Source organism: Bubalus kerabau, chromosome 1, assembly GCF_029407905.1.
Source record: "Bubalus kerabau isolate K-KA32 ecotype Philippines breed swamp buffalo chromosome 1, PCC_UOA_SB_1v2, whole genome shotgun sequence".
Taxonomy (NCBI): domain Eukaryota; kingdom Metazoa; phylum Chordata; class Mammalia; order Artiodactyla; family Bovidae; genus Bubalus; species Bubalus kerabau.
Genome location: NC_073624.1, coordinates 74973128 through 74992517, shown reverse-complemented (window position 1 = coordinate 74992517; position 19390 = coordinate 74973128). Strand labels below are relative to the sequence as shown.

Genomic DNA, 19390 nt, shown 5'->3' with positions numbered 1-19390 from the left:
GGGCACCAGGCTGCTGAAGGATGATCTTCCTTACAATCTTCGTTTTTCAAACTATTTTTAAAACTACCAAGGTATGAGATTATCAAGCTTCTCTGTAGATAGAGTGATTAAAATGAAACTTTGGGATATTATCCACTAACTAAAGACTCCTTGAAATTTCTCATTCCCCGGTTTGAGATAGAAAGATCTGATGTTATTTTTTTCCCTAATAAATTTTATTTTTATTATAAAAGAAGATGTAATCCTTAAATAAGAATTTAACATCAAGTAGAAGTAAAAAGCACCCCACTCCAGTACTCTTGCTTGGAAAATCCCATGGATGGAGGAGCCTGGTAGGCTGCAGTCCATGGGGTCGCTAAGAGTCGGACACGACTGAGCAACTTCACTTTCACTTTTCACTTTCATGCATTGGAGAAGGAAATGGCAACCCACTCCAGTGTTCTTGCCTAAAGAATCCCAGGGACAGGGGAGCCTGGTGGGCTACCGTGTATGGGATCGCACAGAGTCAGACAGGACTGAAGTGACTTAGCAGAAGTAAAAAAAAAACTAAGCCATTAAATGAAAAGCCACAGTCTCTCCATCTAATGAAAGTTTTATTTATATTTTGGTCTGTTTCACTTTTAATCTTTTAATTCCTGAATTTGTAATTTTACAAAGTTATAATTGTATATTGTTTACTATTTCAATGTGTCTTTTTTCACTTACTGTCACTTTATGTATACTGTATGTTACTTTATACAATTAAAAGCAATGTTTAAAATGTCAAATAATGTATGGTAACTCTTCTGTGACACATTGGTCTGAGGCCCAAATGCAGAAAAGAAAACAAAGGTAACAGTATTTTTCATGTCTCACTTCAACAAAAACAGAGCCGCACTTACCCACAGAAAAGGTCACTGTTTAACACAGTTCGAGATGTCCTTTTCTGAGCCAGTTATCAGGCTGTTCAATAAAATGACATCTGTCCTAGAAGCTGCCTTTCCTTGCAAAGAGTGAGAAAATGAATATGATGAAGTCAGAAAAGCAGGGATTTCAGACCTTCCTGAATATACATGGCTATACACAGAGGGACTGAGAATCAGGGAGGCCCGAGGTTAGAGCCAAGTGAAGGATTCATTTAAGAGATTCAGGAGGGTCATCCAGCTCAGCCAATTCACGTTTGGCCAAGGCTGCTGGGAACTGAATGCATTACCATCTGACAGATGTTCAGTGCCCTGAATGAAATGAGTTGGTCTCATTCCAGTTTCTAAAGAACAGGTGTGCACATCACCAAAGAAAAGAGGGAAAGTCAACTGTTATAGTTGACACTCATTAACATCTTCCCTGGCAGGCTCGGCAGAAAGGCCAAGAGTTCAGAGGCTGTGGAGGGGGCTGACTGGCCCTGGAGCAGAGAGGGACATGCTGACGAGCTCTTGTGAAACCACAGTTCTCACATCGGTGCCCACAGCCTCTGCACCCCACACCCTGACACATGCCTGGGTGGGTGTGATCTAAAGATGGTTATGTTTGAGTCCTCAACCCCTTTGGAAAACCCAGAAAGGAGACAATCAGCAGCAGCCCCTTTACCAACAAAAAAAATAAAATAAAATACACTGCTAGCTGCTCTTTCAGTTCAAATCCTGCTCCATCCATGAAATTCGCCCTTTCTCTGATCAGATCTCTTCTGGTACTCATATCTACATTACCTGGTAGGCACTCTGTCTAACAGTGTTATTTAAGTGATATTATAGCTTGGCATGGCTTCCCTGGTGGCTCAGTGGTAAAGTATCTGCCAGCAATGCAGGAGATATGGGTTTGGTCTCTGGGTGGGGAAGAAGCCCTGCAGGAGGGCATGGCAACTCATTCCAGTATTCTTGCAGGGAAAAATCCCATGGACAGAAGAGTCGGGTGGGTTACTGTCCATGGGGTCATAAAGAGTCAGACACGACTGAAATGACTGAGCGTGCGTGCGCACACACACACACGCACGCACATAGCTTGGTACATCTAGACAAATACCTGAGATACTGTTCTGGAAGAAATAGCCTCCTTTTAAACTGTGATACCACCTAAGAAACTTCAGAAACTTTCTGTTCCCATTTAGACCCCAGAGAGAAGAAGCCTCAGAGTCCATTGTAAGAGCTTATCTTATCAAACCCAGGTCGTCCACCTGTTAAGTGTTCAAAGTATCATCCAATCCTCATCCCATCACTGCCTTATTTTTATCCACTCTTCTTTCCTTATTCTCCAATCTCTTCCTCTATTCTCCAACCAACCCTTCTTGCTTTCATTATACACCCTGCAATTCTTCACTCCGTTCCCCTGAACAAATTACTGCCTTCCACCAGGAATATTCTCGTCCCTTCTTTCAACCAACCCACTGTCATAACCCATCTCCTCAAACAGTTGGCTTAGAACTATCTAATTAGCATTAGCCTTCTCAGACCAAACACACATTGGGAATATTTATGTCGTGCCATATATTATATTCTCTGTGTTTTTATTATCTTATCTGATCACCAAGTTGAAGCTTTCAGTTCAAGACTATGATTACCAATGTTTTCCCCCACTGTGGTGTAAGTCAATGCTTTGCACATGGCAGATGTTCCATAAATATTTGTGAACTAAAAGGAAAGTGATTTTCAAAATGTTCAATAAACATATGCTAATACAGAAATGATTTTTACTAAAATAGAGCTAGTTTGTGGGTCCACTTTTCAAACACAATAAATTGATGATAGAGGTAAGTGCTATGGGCTGAATGCTTGTTGTTGTTCAGTCGCCAAGTCATGTCCAACTCTTTGCAGCCCCATGAACTGCAGCATGCCAGGCCTCCCTGTCCCTCACCATCAACTGGAGTTTGCCCAAGTTTGTGTCCACTGAATCGGTGATGCCATCCAACCATTTCATCCTCTGTTGCCCTCTTCTTTTGCCTTCAATCTTCCCCAGCATCAGAGTCTTTTCTGAGTCGGCTCTTTGCATCAGGTGGTCAAAGTGCTGACGCATCAGCTTCAGCATCAGTCCTTCCAATGAATATTCAGGGTCAATGTCCTTTAGGATTGACTAGTTTGATCTCCTTGTAGTCCAAGGGACTCTCAAGAGTTTTCTCCAACACCACAGTTCAAAAGCATCAATTCTTCGGTGCTCAGCCTTCTTTACGGTCAAACTCTCACATCTATACATGACTACTGGAAAGACCATAGCTTTGACTATATGGACTTTCGTCAGCAAAGTGATATCTTTGCTTTTCATTACACTGTCTAGGTTTGTCATAGCTTTCCAAGAAGTAAGCGTCTTTTAATTTCATGACTACAGCCACCATCTGCAGTGATTTTGGGCCCCAAGAAAATAAAGTCTCTCACTGTTTCCATTGTTTCCCCATCTATTTGCCGTGAAGTGATGGGACTGGATGCCATGATCTTAGTTTTCTGAATGTTGAGTTTTAAGCCAGCTTTTTCACCCTCCTCTTTCACCCTCATCAAGAGGCTCTTTAGTTCCTCTTTGCTTTCTGCCATTGGAGTGGTATCATCTGCATATCTGAGGTTGTTGATATTTCTCCCAGCAATCTTGATTTCAGCTTGTGTCCCCCTAAATTCATATATTGAAATCCTAACCCCCATTGTGATGGGGTTAGGATGTTGGGCCTTTGGAAGTTGATTAGGTCATAAGGGCTCCCCTCATGGATGGGATTAGTGCTCTCATAAAAGAGACTCCAGAGTGACCCCTCACACCTTCCACCAGAGAAAAGATAGCCACCTGTGAACCAGAAAGGGAGCTTGCCTGGGAGAGAGAACTGGCCAATGTCATGGTCTTGGACTTCCCAGCCTCTGGAGCTGTGAGAAATAAACATGTAACGCTTATAAGCCACTCAGTTTATAGGATTTCTGTCAGAGCAGTCCAAATGGACTAAGACAATAAGCAAACGAGTGATAAGTAAAACAGCTAGCTGGCCGACACATCTCAGCCTCCGTTACTCCTACCACTTCCTGACTACTGTACCAGGAGCCAGCCAGCATTTAGTGAGTGCATCCTCTTTGCTAAGCACCATGTATACTTTATGCCATTTAACTTTAAGAGTTAGAAGCTGCTGTGCTCAGTCATGTTCGACTCTTTGCGACCCTCTGGACTGTAGCCCACCAGGCTCCTCTGTCCGTGGAATTCTCCTGGCAAGAACACTGGAGTGAGTTGCCATACCCACCTCCAGGGGATCTTCCCAACTCAGGGATCAAACCCGGATCTCTTAAGTCTCTTGCACTGGAGGAATCTTTACCACTGAGCTAGCAGGGAAGCCCAAGAAAAGAGATCGCCCAATGTGGGGCTCGAACCTACAACCCTGAGATTAAGAGTCTCATGCTCTACCAACTGAGTCAGCCAGGCTCCTTCATTAGCATTTACAGAGGAAACAAGCTGAGGCTTAAAAGAGGCAAGCAATTGGGTCAGAATCACATTTTTATGTGAAAAGTCTGCTTCTTAAAACAGATCTGTCTGATTTAAACAATTGTGGATACTGAACTAAGAGGAAAGGATGGGAAGAAGTGGGAGGAAACTACATGCAAAAGAAAATTTAGAGATGTTTTGCAGAACGTCATCCAGCCAGCTCTTCCGAACTGTAGTGGCTGCAGGGCCATGGGCCCAACCCTCCCTTAGGATCCAGGAAGGCACACACTTCCTGTGAGGGAGGGGTGGCTGCTGATGGCTCCCAGCTAAGCCCCAACCTGGGAACCACCAGTGGCAGAAGGGAGTTTCCTCATCCCCTGTACAGCCCCACTCATGGCTGGTAGGGTACAGGGGTGCAAAAATCTGTGCCTTGCCTCATCTAGGGACAGCTTTGAAGGGCCACCCCAGATTCAGCAGTCCCCACGGCATCGGCCAAGGCCTCTGGTGGTGGTGGTGGTTTAGGCACTCAGTCGTGTCTGACTTTTGCAACCCCATGGACTGTAGCCCGCCAGGCTCCTCTATCCAGGGGATTTCTCAGGCAAAAATACTGAAGTCGGATGCCATGCCCTCCTCCAGGGGATCTTCCTGGCCTCTTCTATAAATATAATACCCCAGCTCAGCATCTCCAACTCTCCAATTCTGTCTTCCTCTCTTACTTTTATTATTCCTGAGAGCACTTATAAAATTCCCCTGCAGGCACATCTCTGCCACTGCACCTATTTCCTGGGAATTGCCTGAAGACACTAGCCAATCCTGAGAAAGCAGCAGTCGGGGTCACAGCCTGTGCTTAGACCTAAGAGCGGGAGAGGGATGCTGGAAGAGTGCATGCACATCTCCCCGCCCAGTGTCCCTGGGGAAGCCCTGTGACTCAGGCAGAGGGTCCTGAATCTGGGTCCTTCACCCTAATGTTCCCTTGGGCTCTGATCGGTGGACTTCCCTATCCCCTTCTCCCATCAAGCACCAAATGAAGAAATTAAAACAAAAGAAGAAATTCCACTTATTTATTTATCTACCCAGTAAGATAAACCTATATGCAGGTCAGGAAGCAACAGTTAGAACTGGACATGGAACAACAGACTGGTTCCACATAGGAAAAGGAGTACGTCAAGGCTGTATATTGTCACCCTGCTTATTTAAGTTATATGCAGAGTACATCATGAGAAACGCTGGGCTTGATGAAGCACCAGCTGGAATCAAGACTGCTGGGAGAAATATCAATAACCTCAGATATGCAGATGACACCACACTTATGGCAGAAAGTGAAGAGGAATTAAAAAGCCTCTTGATGAAAGTGAAAGAGGAGAGTGAAAAAGTTGGCTTAAAGCTCAACATTCAGAAAACTAAGATCATGGCATCTTGTCCCATCACTTCATGGCAAATAGATGGGGAAACAGTAGAAACAGCATCAGACTTGATTTTTTGGGGCTCCAAAATCACTGCAGATGGTGATTGCAGCCATGAAATTAAAAGACGCTTACTCCTTGGAAGGAAAGTCAGGGTCAACCTAGACAGCATATTCAAAATCAGAGACATTACTTTGCCAACAAAGGTCCGTCTAGTCAAGGCTATGGTTTTTCCAGTGGTCATGTATGGATGTGAGAGTTGGACTGTGAAGAAAGCTGAGTGCCGAAGAATTGATGCTTTTGAACTGTGGTGTTGGAGAAGATTCTTGAGAGTCCCTTGGACTGCAAGGAGATCCAACCAGTTCATTCTAAAGGAGATCAGTCCTGGGTGTTCTTTGGAAGGACTGATGCTAAAGCTGAAACTCCAGTATTTTGGCCACCTTATGTGAAGAGTTGACTCATTGGAAAAGACTCTGATGCTGGGAGGGATTGGGGGCAGGAGGAAGAGGGGACGACAGAGGATGAGATGGCTGGATGGCATCACTGACTTGATGGACATGAATTTGAGTGAACTTCGGGAGTTGGTGATGGACAGGGAGGCCTGGCGTGCTGCAATTCATGGGGTCACAAAGAGTCAGACATGACTGAGCAACCAAACTGAACTGAACGAAGAAGGTCAGAGAAGCCTGGCATGCTGCAGTCCATGGGGTCACAAAGAGCTGGGCACAACTTAGTGACTGAACAACAGCAACTCAGTTTGAACATATATTTGAGCACCTATAGTGCTCAGTGGGCTACGAGCTGGGTAGAAGAGGGATTGCTTTAGGCTGCAGGTGGCCACCTTGGCCCTCCAGAACCAACCTCAGTGGTTGATTCCACTGACCTCTAAGACTTTCACCATCCATCTGTGTCCCAGGTCCCCTGAGGCGACACCAATTTTATGCTGATTCTATAAGGTCACTGGCAGTTGATGAATTGCTATGGGGTCGCACAGAGTCGGACATGACTGAAGCGACTTAGCAGCAGCAGCAGCAGCAGGAGAAAGTGGGGCTTCCCTTGTGGCTCAGATGATAAAAGAATCTGCCTGCAATGTGGGGGACCCAGGTCCAATCCCTGGGCCAGGAAGATCCCCTGGAGAAAGCAATGGCTACCCACTCCAGTATTCTTGCCTGGAAAAATCCCATGGACAGAGGAGCCTGCCGGGCTACAGTCCTTGGGTTTGCAAAGAGTGGGACACGACTGAGCAACTAACAGTTTCATCTTCCCAACAGGAGAAGCTACCTAGTGGTTGTGTCCCCACCCCACCCCTGCCACTCCCGCAGGATGAAGTAAAATCTAGAGGCTTTTTATATGAAGTTCACTTCACCAGAAAAACAAAGTAAGCAATCAGTTCCTCTTCTGCTCAACTGGAAAGCACACTAAAAGCTTTTTCAAAGACACTAGATGATGGCCCCGAAGAGGCAGAGCCTTTTAAATCCAGTCTTCCCTGCCATTCAGCAAAGGTATATTTATTTTGGGACAAGTCCATCATGAAGGGCACACAGGAAAAATTCACAGTGGGTGGAAGTTTGGAGGGTATCTACTCTCTGTCTGAAAGATTCATGTCTGCTGAAGAGGGAAAAAGATGGAAGATGTTGTTTCTCATCTTCTCATGGAGCAAGAAGGAACACTGGGAGTGCTGCTGGGCTTGTCACGGGGAATATGTCCAGCTAGGAGGCAGCAGGCTCAGTGGCAACGCAAGACACTGGAGACCCAAGGACAAAGAACTTAAACTGCCGATGACTACTGTTAATCTTGTGAAGAATCCCTGGATAAGCCGCTTCATCTTTTCTTAGACTTCAGTTTGTTTGTTTTTTAAGTGCAATGAATACAGAAGATTGTTTCACAGTTTGCTATGCCAAGTAATTAATAAAACACACAAAACTGTCTATCCTACACTGCTCATCAATAATTCCTAAAAGTAATATAAACTCTGCCATTGGCAATACAAATGTAGCTTTTAAAATTCGATAGACATGTTTTCATTAAAAAGCTAAGATTTTAAGTACGTTCATGAGAACTCTTAACACATACAGATATATACCAGGGAAACTGCAGATAGAAAATAGGGTGAAGTCTGACTTACCACTGATGATGAAAGGAGCCTTCAGCGTAACCTAGAGCCCTGGGATAATTTACCTGGATATACTGCCACAGATGACGGAGCAGAGTTCCGTGTTGTGCAAGTACTGGATGGCTTTAGATGTTCCTATTAATACACCGATTCGAATGTGCCAAGAGAGTGGGGCTGTGTCACCCTGAAAAGACAACAGTGGTTGGTTTTGTTGTATTTTCTGAGTAAAAACCATGTTTGTATTCACAACCTAGGTGTATGCCAGAATAAACTCTAATGATAAAGTGGGAAGAGGTGGGTGAATCAATATTTTAGTTAACCATAACCTATTTTTAATTCAAGATGGGTTTTCCTCTACTACCCATGCTGGTTCTGGGTCCCTTTATAGGCAATGAAAATACCCAATAATTTTAATGTCGCATACATTGAAATATGGCTAATAAGATAACTATGCTTAAAATTTCATTGTATAAGATTTTTAGATTATTTGTGGCACAACAGTGTGGGTAATTGAGAATAATCTGTTTTTATTCTCATCTTAACTGCAATTTTACAAATTTGGAGTCTGTTTTTTACCTTATCTTTAAAAAAAACATCATAAGAGAAACCATGGCATTTATTCAACCTCCTTCTTTTTAAGTGATATAGGTATCACTTTTATGTCTACCCTTCATATTGAATGGTACTTTGCATAAAGTTATGCAAATAAAAATTACCTGCTCAATAATGGTAGTTGACATAAACTCATTTGAGACATGGTACCAATGAGGAGTGAGGACCCAGCAACTCTTTTGGCCACCATTTTGCACAACACACAACAACTCGGGTATTTATGCAACCTTCTAAGAGTAAGAAATTAATTCATGGAGAAGTCCTCTACTTCCTTGGGAAACCCACTGTTGGCATCCCCTCACATGAACACATGTTGGCCTCCTGGTTCTCTCAGAAGGTTTCAGCAGCTCCCTCAGGGCTTAGAGGGTCAGAATATCAGGCAGAGTGATGGATATGACTTACTACACACTGTAATCTGTCAAAGAGTGATCCATTTCTCATATATGGATAAACCAGGCAAAACTTCTCACTCTCTGTAAAATATGCAGCCAACTCCAGTATGTTTGGATGACGGAACCTTGAAACAAAAGATTTTTTAAATCTATCAAACTGGTTATTCAAATAGGAAATGAACAACACCCTGTTTGGGGGGTGGTAAGGTGGGCTGTGGAACAGGCATAAAGCAGAATATAAATCTGGCCAAGGGAGAGAGAATTTCACTGGACACGTGACAGTTTTCCTTCCAAATTGGCTTCAAGTATTCTAACAAATGGGCTTCCCAGGTGGTGCTAGTGGTTAAGAACCCGTTTGCCAGTACAGAAGACATAAGAGACATGGGTTCAGGAAGATCCCCTGAAGGAGTGGACAGTGACCCACTCCAGTACTCTTGCCTGGAGAATCCCATGGACGGAGGAGCCTGGTGGGCTACAGTCTATTGAGTGCAAAGAATTGGATACGACTGAAGTGACACCACACACACATGCACACATTCTAACAAATACCAGCTAATATCCAAATAGGACAGAAATGTTCGGATGTAAGAGTTCTTAAGATATGGGGTGTTGGGAGGTTTATAATATAGAAAACAATATTCAATATTAACTTATTTTTATCAACATAAACCCAATATAACTTATTTTTTACATAAATAAATATAATGCAACTGAAATGATCCATTTCATTGCTTTTGATATACATGTGCAAGTAAAATCACCAAAAGAGAAGAGTACGGAAGACTCTTTTCATTTATCCATTTACTGAATGCTACTGTGTCAGGGACTAAAGTACTAGGCACCAAGTCACACAATTAAGAGACATCCAATGGCTTTATGAAGTTTGTATTGTTACCTAAGATCCACGTGACTAGTAAAATCTGACTAGTAAAAACACACCACTGATTTTTAAATCACAGAATTCTATGTCCATATTGTATACATTTTTCAGGTTCCTTTTTAAACTATTTCTTGAGGGCATGTGTCATCACAGTGAAAACCAATGTAACCCTTGTAACAGCTATGAAATACAAAGCATGTGAAAGTCACACATACTGTGAACTCAGTTCAACAATTATTTACTGAACACCTTTTATGTCTTAGGCAAGCTTTATTGTTGTTGTTTAGTTGCTAAGTTGTGTCTGACTCTTTTGCGGCCCCATGAACTGTAGTCCACCAGGCTCTTCAAGGCACATTTGGGGATATTAAAACAAATAAAGCTATTTTTTACAAAAAGAAAAAATGATGCTATACATAAAGTCCTATTCATTTCTTCAGTTATAAAGCTTACCTATGAAACATATGTGTATACACACACATCTATATAATACATACATATATATTCTTGGGCTTTCCTGGTGGCCCAGACAGTAAAGAATCTGGCTGCAATGCAGGAGACCTGGGTTCAATCCCTGGGTTGGGAAGATCCCCTGAAAGAGGGCATGGCAACCCACTCCAGTATTCTTGCCTGGAGAATTCCATGGACAGAGGAGCCTGACAGACTATACAGTCCATGGGGTTGCAAAGAGTTGAACATGACAGCGACTAAGCATACATATATCCCTTCTGAGTCCCTCTGTTCCTACTTCAAGAAAGGGAGTGTGGGTGTATGTACGTGTGTGCATGTGTGTATGTGTGTGTGTGTACATAAACACATACGCAATCCATTAAGTAGTTCCCTTAATTTTATAACAACAAAAAAAAAACTCATGCTCAGGTCTCAGCTTAGATTTTATTTTTTCCAAGATGTCTACTCTGCCACCCATCCCACCCGCAAATTAGCATTTCCTCCACCCTCAGCACTTTGTCTATGTGTGAGCGTGTTCGGTCATGTCCAGCTCTTTTGTGATCCCACCGACTATAGGCCACCAGGCTCCTCTGTCCATGAGATTTCCCAGGCAAGAATACTGGAGTAGGTTGCCACTTCCTTCTCCAGGGGATTTTCCCAACCCCAGGGATTGAGTCCATGTCTCCTGCATTGCAGGCAGATTTTTCTACCACTGAGCCACCAGGGAAGTCCTCAGCACTCTGCACCTGCTTATTATTTAACTCACTGAAACTATCTGTTGTTTGTGCAGTTCTCTCCTAATTCCACTCCAGACAGTATTTTCTAATGCCTCTGACTTATTCACCAGTAAAAGTCTAAGAAGAGAAAGGGTGAGTATGACTTAGGAAATAAGTTGGATCTTGCAAAAAAAAAAAAAAAAAGTAGCATCTACCTCAGTTTCCTCATCTACAAAATGAGGATAGTCACAGGACCAGCTCAGGCCTGTTGTGAGGATTAAAGAATGAATACACATGAAGCACTTGGAATAGCATTAAAGCTAAAGAAATATTAGCAGCATAAATGATAACGATGGCATACCAGAAACATCCAATGCCATAATGTTGTTAATTCTAAAGTAATACGTAAATGCCTCAGAAGAATAAATCCAAATGGATCAGGTATATAAGTGAAAATATAAAGGTACTTGAAAAAATGGCAAAATTATTTTAAAACCTCTCAGTTGGAGAGGTCTTTAAACTATAATATAAAACCTAGAATCCATAAAAGAAAATATAGATTAAATTCAACTACATGAGAACCATCTCCAAATGGCACAAAACTAGAATAAGCAATGACAAATGAAAATGGGGTAAAAATAATTATTTGTATCTTAAAACATAAAAATAAGGCTAATTTTCTCTACTATATGAAATGCTCTGACAAACTATTAAGAAAAATACCCAACAGTCTAGTTAGTGGGAATATAAATTGATACAGTTTCTATGGAGAACAGTATGGAGATTTATTTAAAAACTAGGAATAAAACTACCATATGACCCAGCAGTCCCACTACTGGGCATATACCCTGAGCAAACCCCAATTCTAAAAGACACATGTACTCCAATATTCACTGCAGCACTATTTACAATAGCCAGGACATGGAAGCAATCCAGATGAATGAATAAAGAAGTTGTGGTACCAAAAAAAAAAAGAAGTTGTGGTACATATATACAATGGAATACTACCCAGCCATAAAATGGAATGAACTCGAGTCGGTTGCAGTGAGGTGGAAGAACCTAGAGCCTGTTATACAGAGTGAAGTAAGTCAGAAAGATAAACACAAATATCGTATATTAACACATATATGAAAGTGAAGGATGTCTAGAAAAATGGTACTGATGAACCTATGTGTAGGGCAGTAATAGAGATGCAGACATAGAGAACAGACTTGTGGGCACAGTGGGGGAAGGAGAGGATGGGGTAAACTGAGAGAGCAGCATTGAGACATACACGTTACCATATTAAAATAGATAGCCAGCAGGAATTTGCTGTATGGCTCGGGGAGCTCGACCTCCCTCTAGTTACAACCTAGAGGGGTCAGATGGGGTGGGAGGTGGGAGGGAATATGTATATGCATGGCTGATTAATGTTGATGTATGGCAGAAACCAACACAATATTGTAAAGCAATTATCCTCCAGTCAAAAACAGAAAAAATCCAACAGTCTAATAAAAAATGGGCAAAGAACATTAACAGATATTTCATAGAAAAGGAAATAAATCTCTTTATATGTAAAAAGATTCATTCATCATAGAAAAAGAAATTTAAACTACACTGAAAAACCATGTCCACTTAGCAGATCAGAAAAAACTGATAAAAGAATAAATGCTATATTGGCAAGAATATGGGGAACCAGGCACTCTTATATATGACTGGTGTTAAGTGTAAACTAGTATAGTTTCTACTGAAGGACAATTTGGTGGCATGGAACATGACCCTATAAATTTATTTATATGAAGTTTTCTTAGATATACTTTAACACATCAGATCAGATCAGATCAGTCGCTCAGTCGTGTCCGACTCTTTGCTACCCCATGAATCGCAGCACGCCAGGCCTCCCTGTCCATCACCAACTCCTGGAGTTACAAAATAACAATATACAAAGTTTTCTCATTGTAGTGCTATTTTAAGTAAAAGATTCAGTTCAGTTCAGTTCAATTCAGTCGCTCAGTCGTGTCCGACTCTTTGCGACCCCATGAATCACAGCACGCCAGGCCTCCCTGTCCATCACCATCTCCTGGAGTTCACTCAAACTCACGTCCATCGAGTCAGTGATGCCATCCAGCCATCTCATCCTCTGTCATCCCCTCTTCCTCCTGCCCCCAATCCCTCCCAGCATCAGAGTCTTTTCCAATGAGTCAACTCTTCGAATGAGGTGGCCAAAGTACTGGAGTTTCAGCTTCAGCATCATTCCTTCCAAAGAACACCCAGGGCTGATCTCCTTCAGAATGGACTGATTGGATCTCCTTGCAGTCCAAGGGACTCTTAAGAGTCTTCTTCAACACCACACTTCAAAAGCATCAATTCTTCGGTGCTCAGCTTTCTTCACAGTCTAACTCTCACATCCATACATGACCACTGGAAAAACCATAGCCTTGACTAGACAGACCTTTGTTGGCAAAGTAATGTCTCTGCTTTTCAATATGCTATCTAGGTTGGTCATAACTTTTCTTCCAAGGAGTAAGCATCTTTTAATTTCATGTAAAAGATTAGGAAAATCTAAAAATCCATTGATGGGAAAATGGTTAATTACATTATAACACAGGCACACAAAAGTGTACGTGAAAGTCGCACAGTCATGTCTGAGTTTTTGCGACCCCACGAACTATACAGTCCATGGAATTCTCCAGGACAGAATACTGGAGTGGGTAGCCTTTTCCTTCTCCAGGGGATCTTCCCAACCCAGGGGTCGAACCTAGGTCTCCCGTATTGCAGGCGGATTCTTTACCAGATGAGCCACAAGGGAAGCTCCAAAATACTGGAGTGGGTAGCCTATCCCTTCTCCGGGGGATCTTCCCAACCCAGGAGTTAAACTGGAGTCTCCAGGATTGCAGGCGGATTTTTTACCAACTGAGCTATCAGGGAAGCCACAGCACACAATGGAATACTAAAATAAGCAAAGTGAACAATGTGTATATGCTGTCTCTTGTGTGCGAAGAGGAAAGTTAAGAAAACAAAATACATATATGCTTACAAATAAAATATTTCTGGAAAGATATATAGGAAACTGATAACACTGTTGCCTTTGGGAAAAGTGGCTGGGTGGCTGGATGAGAACATGGAAGAAAATCTCTTCTTGGCTTACTCTTCTGCCCTTTTGGAATTCTGGAGTGTCTGAATTTATTATTTATTCATAAGCAAAAAAATAAAGCTTAAATATAAAAACTTTCTTATTACAATTTTGGTTTTAGTTTTTTTGTTGACTAAATGATATATTAAGTTTTTATGCTTAGCCTCTAACATTTTGATTTCTGGTCTTGGGTATAAAAGGAGAAGGATTTAGGATAATACCTCCCTCCCCTGAATTCACATATTGGTTTAGGAAACATCTGAAAAGAACATTTTCTATTTGTAAAGGGTGATGACTGAACTCTATAGGGTTAGCGGCCTTCGATGAAGCAGGCTGCACAGCTGCAGATATGAATATATATGAAAATGAAGTCATTTTAGTTTGTCTCCAAGGACTTTCAGGCTCATGAATGAATTCCCAGAAAATAATATGCACATCAAAAGCACTTGATTTCTTTGTCTAAACTCTCTTCCAGAAGAGGTTTATATTGATGAAACAGTTTCTTGACTGGAATGTCTCTTAAGAAAGAGGAGCAATGGTAAAATATATACAATTCTAATGTTCTAAGAATCATTTTACATTCAGTCATGTTAGTCACACATGATTTAATCCACTTCCTTGTGACAGTTTCTTGTTAAAATAGGCTCAAGTGAATTATGTAAATAGTATATTTTTAAATGTATTCCAAAGAATATACCAAAGCAGATGTCAAAAATTTACCCAGTGTTCTAACCTCCAACCCGCATTTATTAAATGCCAACCATGCCAAGCTCTGTGCTGTAGAATCAAAGATGAACAGAGATGAAAACCAGGCACAAGGGGAGAAATTTCAAGCAATATACTCACAGTAGCAAAACTTCAAGCTCAGACAAAAACCTCTTCCATTGTTTCTTACATCGCATCTTTCCCCCCTAAATACAGAAAAACAAGAAAAAAAAATAAGGAAAGGATCTATTTCTGGTACTCTTAACCTAGCATCTATGAAATCAGACACTTTTTGGTATAAAAGCATATGAACGTTTTTCTGGGGAGAAAATCCTTAGCTTGTATCAGCCTTTCAAAAACCCATTAATGCCAAAACAGATTTAGAACCGCTGCTTCTGAATTAGAAGTTTTTCATGAAATGTATCAGATTGCTGCATTTTATATTTAAACCCTTTCACTGTATTTTGTATACACTTACATAAATTCGAAAATATTTTATGTAGTCAAAGAAAATCTCATGACAGAAACTCCCCACTTGATCTCAAAGAATCCAGGTTGTGATGCTACTTAGAAGTGATTTCAATAATTGGGCATTCATGACTTGGGTCACTTGGCTGTTGGTTTAAGTTTAACTTTGTATTAATTTTGAAAAAAATAGGTCCACTAGGAAAATGAAAAATTTAACTCTTTACTTCAAAAAAGCTTCAGAAGCTAGCCCAGTGCCTGACATATGGACAAATTAATGAATCCAATAATATTATCTGGAGGACTTCTTCTGTACCTGGCACTGTCTTTGATGGCTTCCTACATCTTACAGCGTTGCATGTCTCTGAATCTCAAATGCCTAACTTCTCCCATGAAAGGGTTAAAGTGTGTTCCAGTTACCATATGTAAATTGCTAGAAAGGGCAGAGTTTTTAGAGTTCTCTGTCCTTAGGAACAAAGGGAGAGAAAGCCAACAGGAATCCTGGAAGCTATTTTCTAAGTTAACCCAAGAAGTCAGAAGCAATAAACTCGGCTAACAAATCATTTTCAAGGACGACATTATGGGAATTTATATTTTAAAAAAACCACGGTACTGAGAACCAAGCGGTCTGGGTCTCAGGCCCACCTCTAACACTCACTATTTGTGACTTATTGTCACTGAACCTCCCTGGGGTCCACGTTTTCTTAGCCTGAAAATGTGAAGGGTCAGCTTTTGTGTTCATGCTACCCTACCAGTCTTGCTGCTCACAGTGTGTCCCGTGCAGGAGGAACACCAGCTTCTCCGGGAGCTGGTGGGAAACGCTGAATCTCAGGTCACTACATGAACCCACTGAATCACAATCTGTGCTGTAAGATCCCAGGTGATTTGGATGAATCTAACACACCTAGTACATTGCCCAGCCTCAGGCCCTCTAAGAAAGGTTACTGAAGTTAAGGTCCCAATTGTTACAAAACTCCATTTCTTATTAAAAAAAAAAAAAAAAAAAAAGGCTCTGTGACTAAAGCTTCATGAAATTATCTAATTTTTTTCCTGATGTGTGTATAGGACTTTGTTCAACCTCTAGGTCTTGGGTAACTTTACTACCTTCTATCTTTTTACTAATAGTGAATTGCAACTAAATTCATAAAGACAGCATATGTGCTTCTTTCAATTCCCCTAACAAACATTTATTGAACAACTACTATAGGCCAGGCCCTGTAATAAGGCACTGAGATACAAACATACATAAGAGCTCTCTAAAGAAAACCATCCAGTCCACTGGGAAAGGCAGATAAAGAAGGTGATACTAAGAGAGAGTGCTATTTTGCTGTGGCTACAAGGAGGGGCTTCCCCAGTGGCTCAGTGGTAAAGAATCTGCCTGCAACGCAGGAGTCGCAGGTTTGATCCCGGGGTCAAGAAGATTCCCTGCAGGAGGGCATGGCAACCCACTCCAGCATTCTTGCCTGGAGAACCCCATGGACAGGGAAGCCTGGCGAACTACAGTACATGGGGTCACAAAGAGTCAGACACGACGGAAGTGACTTAGCACACACACAGCTGATACACATACAGCTGATTCACTCTGTTGTATAGCAGAAACTAACACAACATTGTAAAGCAATTATATTCCTTTAAAAAAAAAAAAAAAACCTTCCTGGTGATTCTAACATTAGACTGGAGAATACAGGTTTCAGTCCTATCCACTTCAGTTTACACGTCTGAAATACCCTCTGCCAGGTCCTTCCACCTCTAGTCTAATTCCTGCTGTCTTTCCTCCAATTTCCAGTTCATCATCCAACCTGTAATCAAAGTGATGTTTCAAAACACAAATCTAGTCCTTTCACTCTCCTACTTAGAAAGCACCTATGGACTTGACCTATCTTTCCAGTATCATCTGCTGCCACTACGTTCACACTAAACGCTCCCACACTAAATTCTGCTCTACCAGTCTGGTATTTGTGAAAAGACATATGCTCCCATGCATGCCCCCGTAGATCTTGGCACCTGCTATATCTTCCATCTTCCCTCCCTGCCTGGCAAAAGTCTCTTTGTCTTTCAAAATCAAGCTGAGAGGTCACTTTCTTGTATCCATTTTTCCATTTGATTACTGCAGACATGTTTATTGAGTAGTTACTCTGTGCCGGGCACTCTTTGGGTGCTGGAGGTGCTGGCCTCTCCTCTGGCTGTCTTCTATATGCTCCCATGACCTTTAGGGCAAATCTCTGCTCAGGTACTTGTCACGCTACAACTTAATCTTTTCTTCACCTGTTTCCCCCACAAGACCGGGAACTCCTAGCGGATACAACTATGCTTTATTCATCTCTGCCCAGTACCCAGCCCATAAAAGATGTTTAGTAAAGTTTACTGGCAGCTGACCAGCAATGAAGACCAGCTCTTTCGGTGCACACGTGTGAACCTATCTCCTCCTGACTCCCGAGTCAGATCCCCAACCCCCTTTCTGCTTTCCTGGCTGTTCTCGGCTGTGTTTCAACCTCCTGCTCTGATGGTTGCCTTGCTGCCCTTGAAGCCTCCTCTTTCCTGCTCTCCTGGACTGTAACTGAAGACAATTTAGTAGCACCAAATACCAGCCTATGGTTTAAGCTGTGAAGCAGCCTGGAGAGGGCAGGAAAAACTGGAGCAGACCGACACAATCTGACCATCTTAAGCAAACTCCCAGTGGCCCTAAAAGGCTTCTCAGAAAAGTTTTTCTCAGGCCATACACCTGGGGAGGGGAAGGATTTAACTCCCACATTCCTGCAAGACAGGCATTCATTTCTTAGTCATTTCTCCAGTCACCTGAGGTCATATATCTTATTTCCATTTATGAAATTTTATTCTCCAGTACACCTCCTTTCAATGCTAATGAAAAATGACACATTTTAATATGAAATATGAGCAAATAAATGGAATCGATATCCTGTGATAGTAATTCTTTCCATACCTGTTTAAATAATTTAATGGCATATGTTCGGTTTTGGATTTCCACTCTGTATACCTCAAAAATTTCCCCTTCTCCGATTAAAAAGTCTTTGTGGAAATTTTTGGTTCCTTCTATGATGCTGTGAAAGCTGATGGAGGATTTTAGCAATATTCCTTAGGAAGGAAAGTAGGGAGAAGATAAGTTATCTTTCTGCTTTTTAAGAATCAGCCATCATTATAAAGAACCAAGACCTCCCTATTAGAAACAAATCAGAGTCCAGTGAAAAGTCAGTAGAGACATCCCAGGAGCCAAAACCAAAGCCTATCGTGAGCTCTCTTGACTCTCATTTGGGCCTGGCTCCCACCATCCCACAGAGCAAGTAGCTTCTTAGATACTCAAACAATAACACTGTGATTCTATCACCTTTCCAAAGAGATCAGCCAGACAATTTAGTTGGGGTAATTTTCCTAAGGTTATTTCCTTGTCATTAGATCAACAGATTACTGGTGACCCATGATGAACCCCAAACTAGTAAAAAAAAAATATATATATATATATATTGAAGTTGAAATCTTAATATGACTAAATAATATTCGCTAAGCATGACTGGTAGAAATATTTCTCATGAGCCAAATCCAACTTACTTCCCCAGAGTAAATTGGGAGATGCTTCAGCTCTTTAAGAAAATCATCTCAAGCAGAGAATGGGAGGAAACATTTCAGAGGTAACCAAATGCAAATTCAAAGGGAAAAGCCTAAGTAAATCCTGCAGAGACCAATTCTGGCTATACTTAACACATTTCCTGTTTCATTTGGACCTTTTTGCAAAATCTTAAAAGACCATGGGTGGTTCAGATGAATCTGCCTGCAATGCAGGAAACCCGGGTTCTACCCCTGGGGGAGCCCCTGGAGAAGGGAATGTCATCTCACTCCCATATTCCTGCCTGGAAAATTCCACCGACAGAGGACCCTAACAGGCTACTGGACCATGGGGTGGCAAGTAGTTGGATACAACTGAGCAACTAACACTTTCACTTTTCAAAAGACCATAACCTTATCTAACTTTTTAAATTCTCTTTTGAAACCAAAGAAGCATCAGATCTGGTGGCGAAGATTAGGCAAAGCAGCCTTAAACAGCCATTAAAGTTTATCAGGCTGATTTCCAGATAGAAGGAAACTATTCTCTCAGCTGATAGAATAGGAAAGTTGATGTGGCAAATAATTGTTTTTCATAGTGACCACCAGCACCGCTTTACAATAACCGCTAAAG

General features: G+C 41.7%; 1 protein-coding gene and 1 non-coding gene across 2 annotated transcripts in view; both read right to left on the bottom strand.

The window, feature by feature from the left end:
• Positions 1 to 19390, bottom strand: part of IRAK3 (interleukin 1 receptor associated kinase 3) — a 63282-nt gene that overhangs the window by 18132 nt on the left and 25760 nt on the right. The window contains exons 5-8 of the mRNA XM_055579791.1: positions 18143 to 18294; positions 14878 to 14942; positions 8887 to 9001; positions 7938 to 8056 (exon numbers count right to left, since the gene is read on the bottom strand). Coding sequence (XP_055435766.1) covers positions 7938 to 8056; positions 8887 to 9001; positions 14878 to 14942; positions 18143 to 18294 — 451 coding nt within the window. The remainder of the gene's footprint in view (positions 1 to 7937; positions 8057 to 8886; positions 9002 to 14877; positions 14943 to 18142; positions 18295 to 19390) is intronic.
• Positions 4284 to 4356, bottom strand: TRNAK-CUU (transfer RNA lysine (anticodon CUU)). Its single transcript has one exon. It is a non-coding gene; the product is annotated as a tRNA-Lys (tRNA).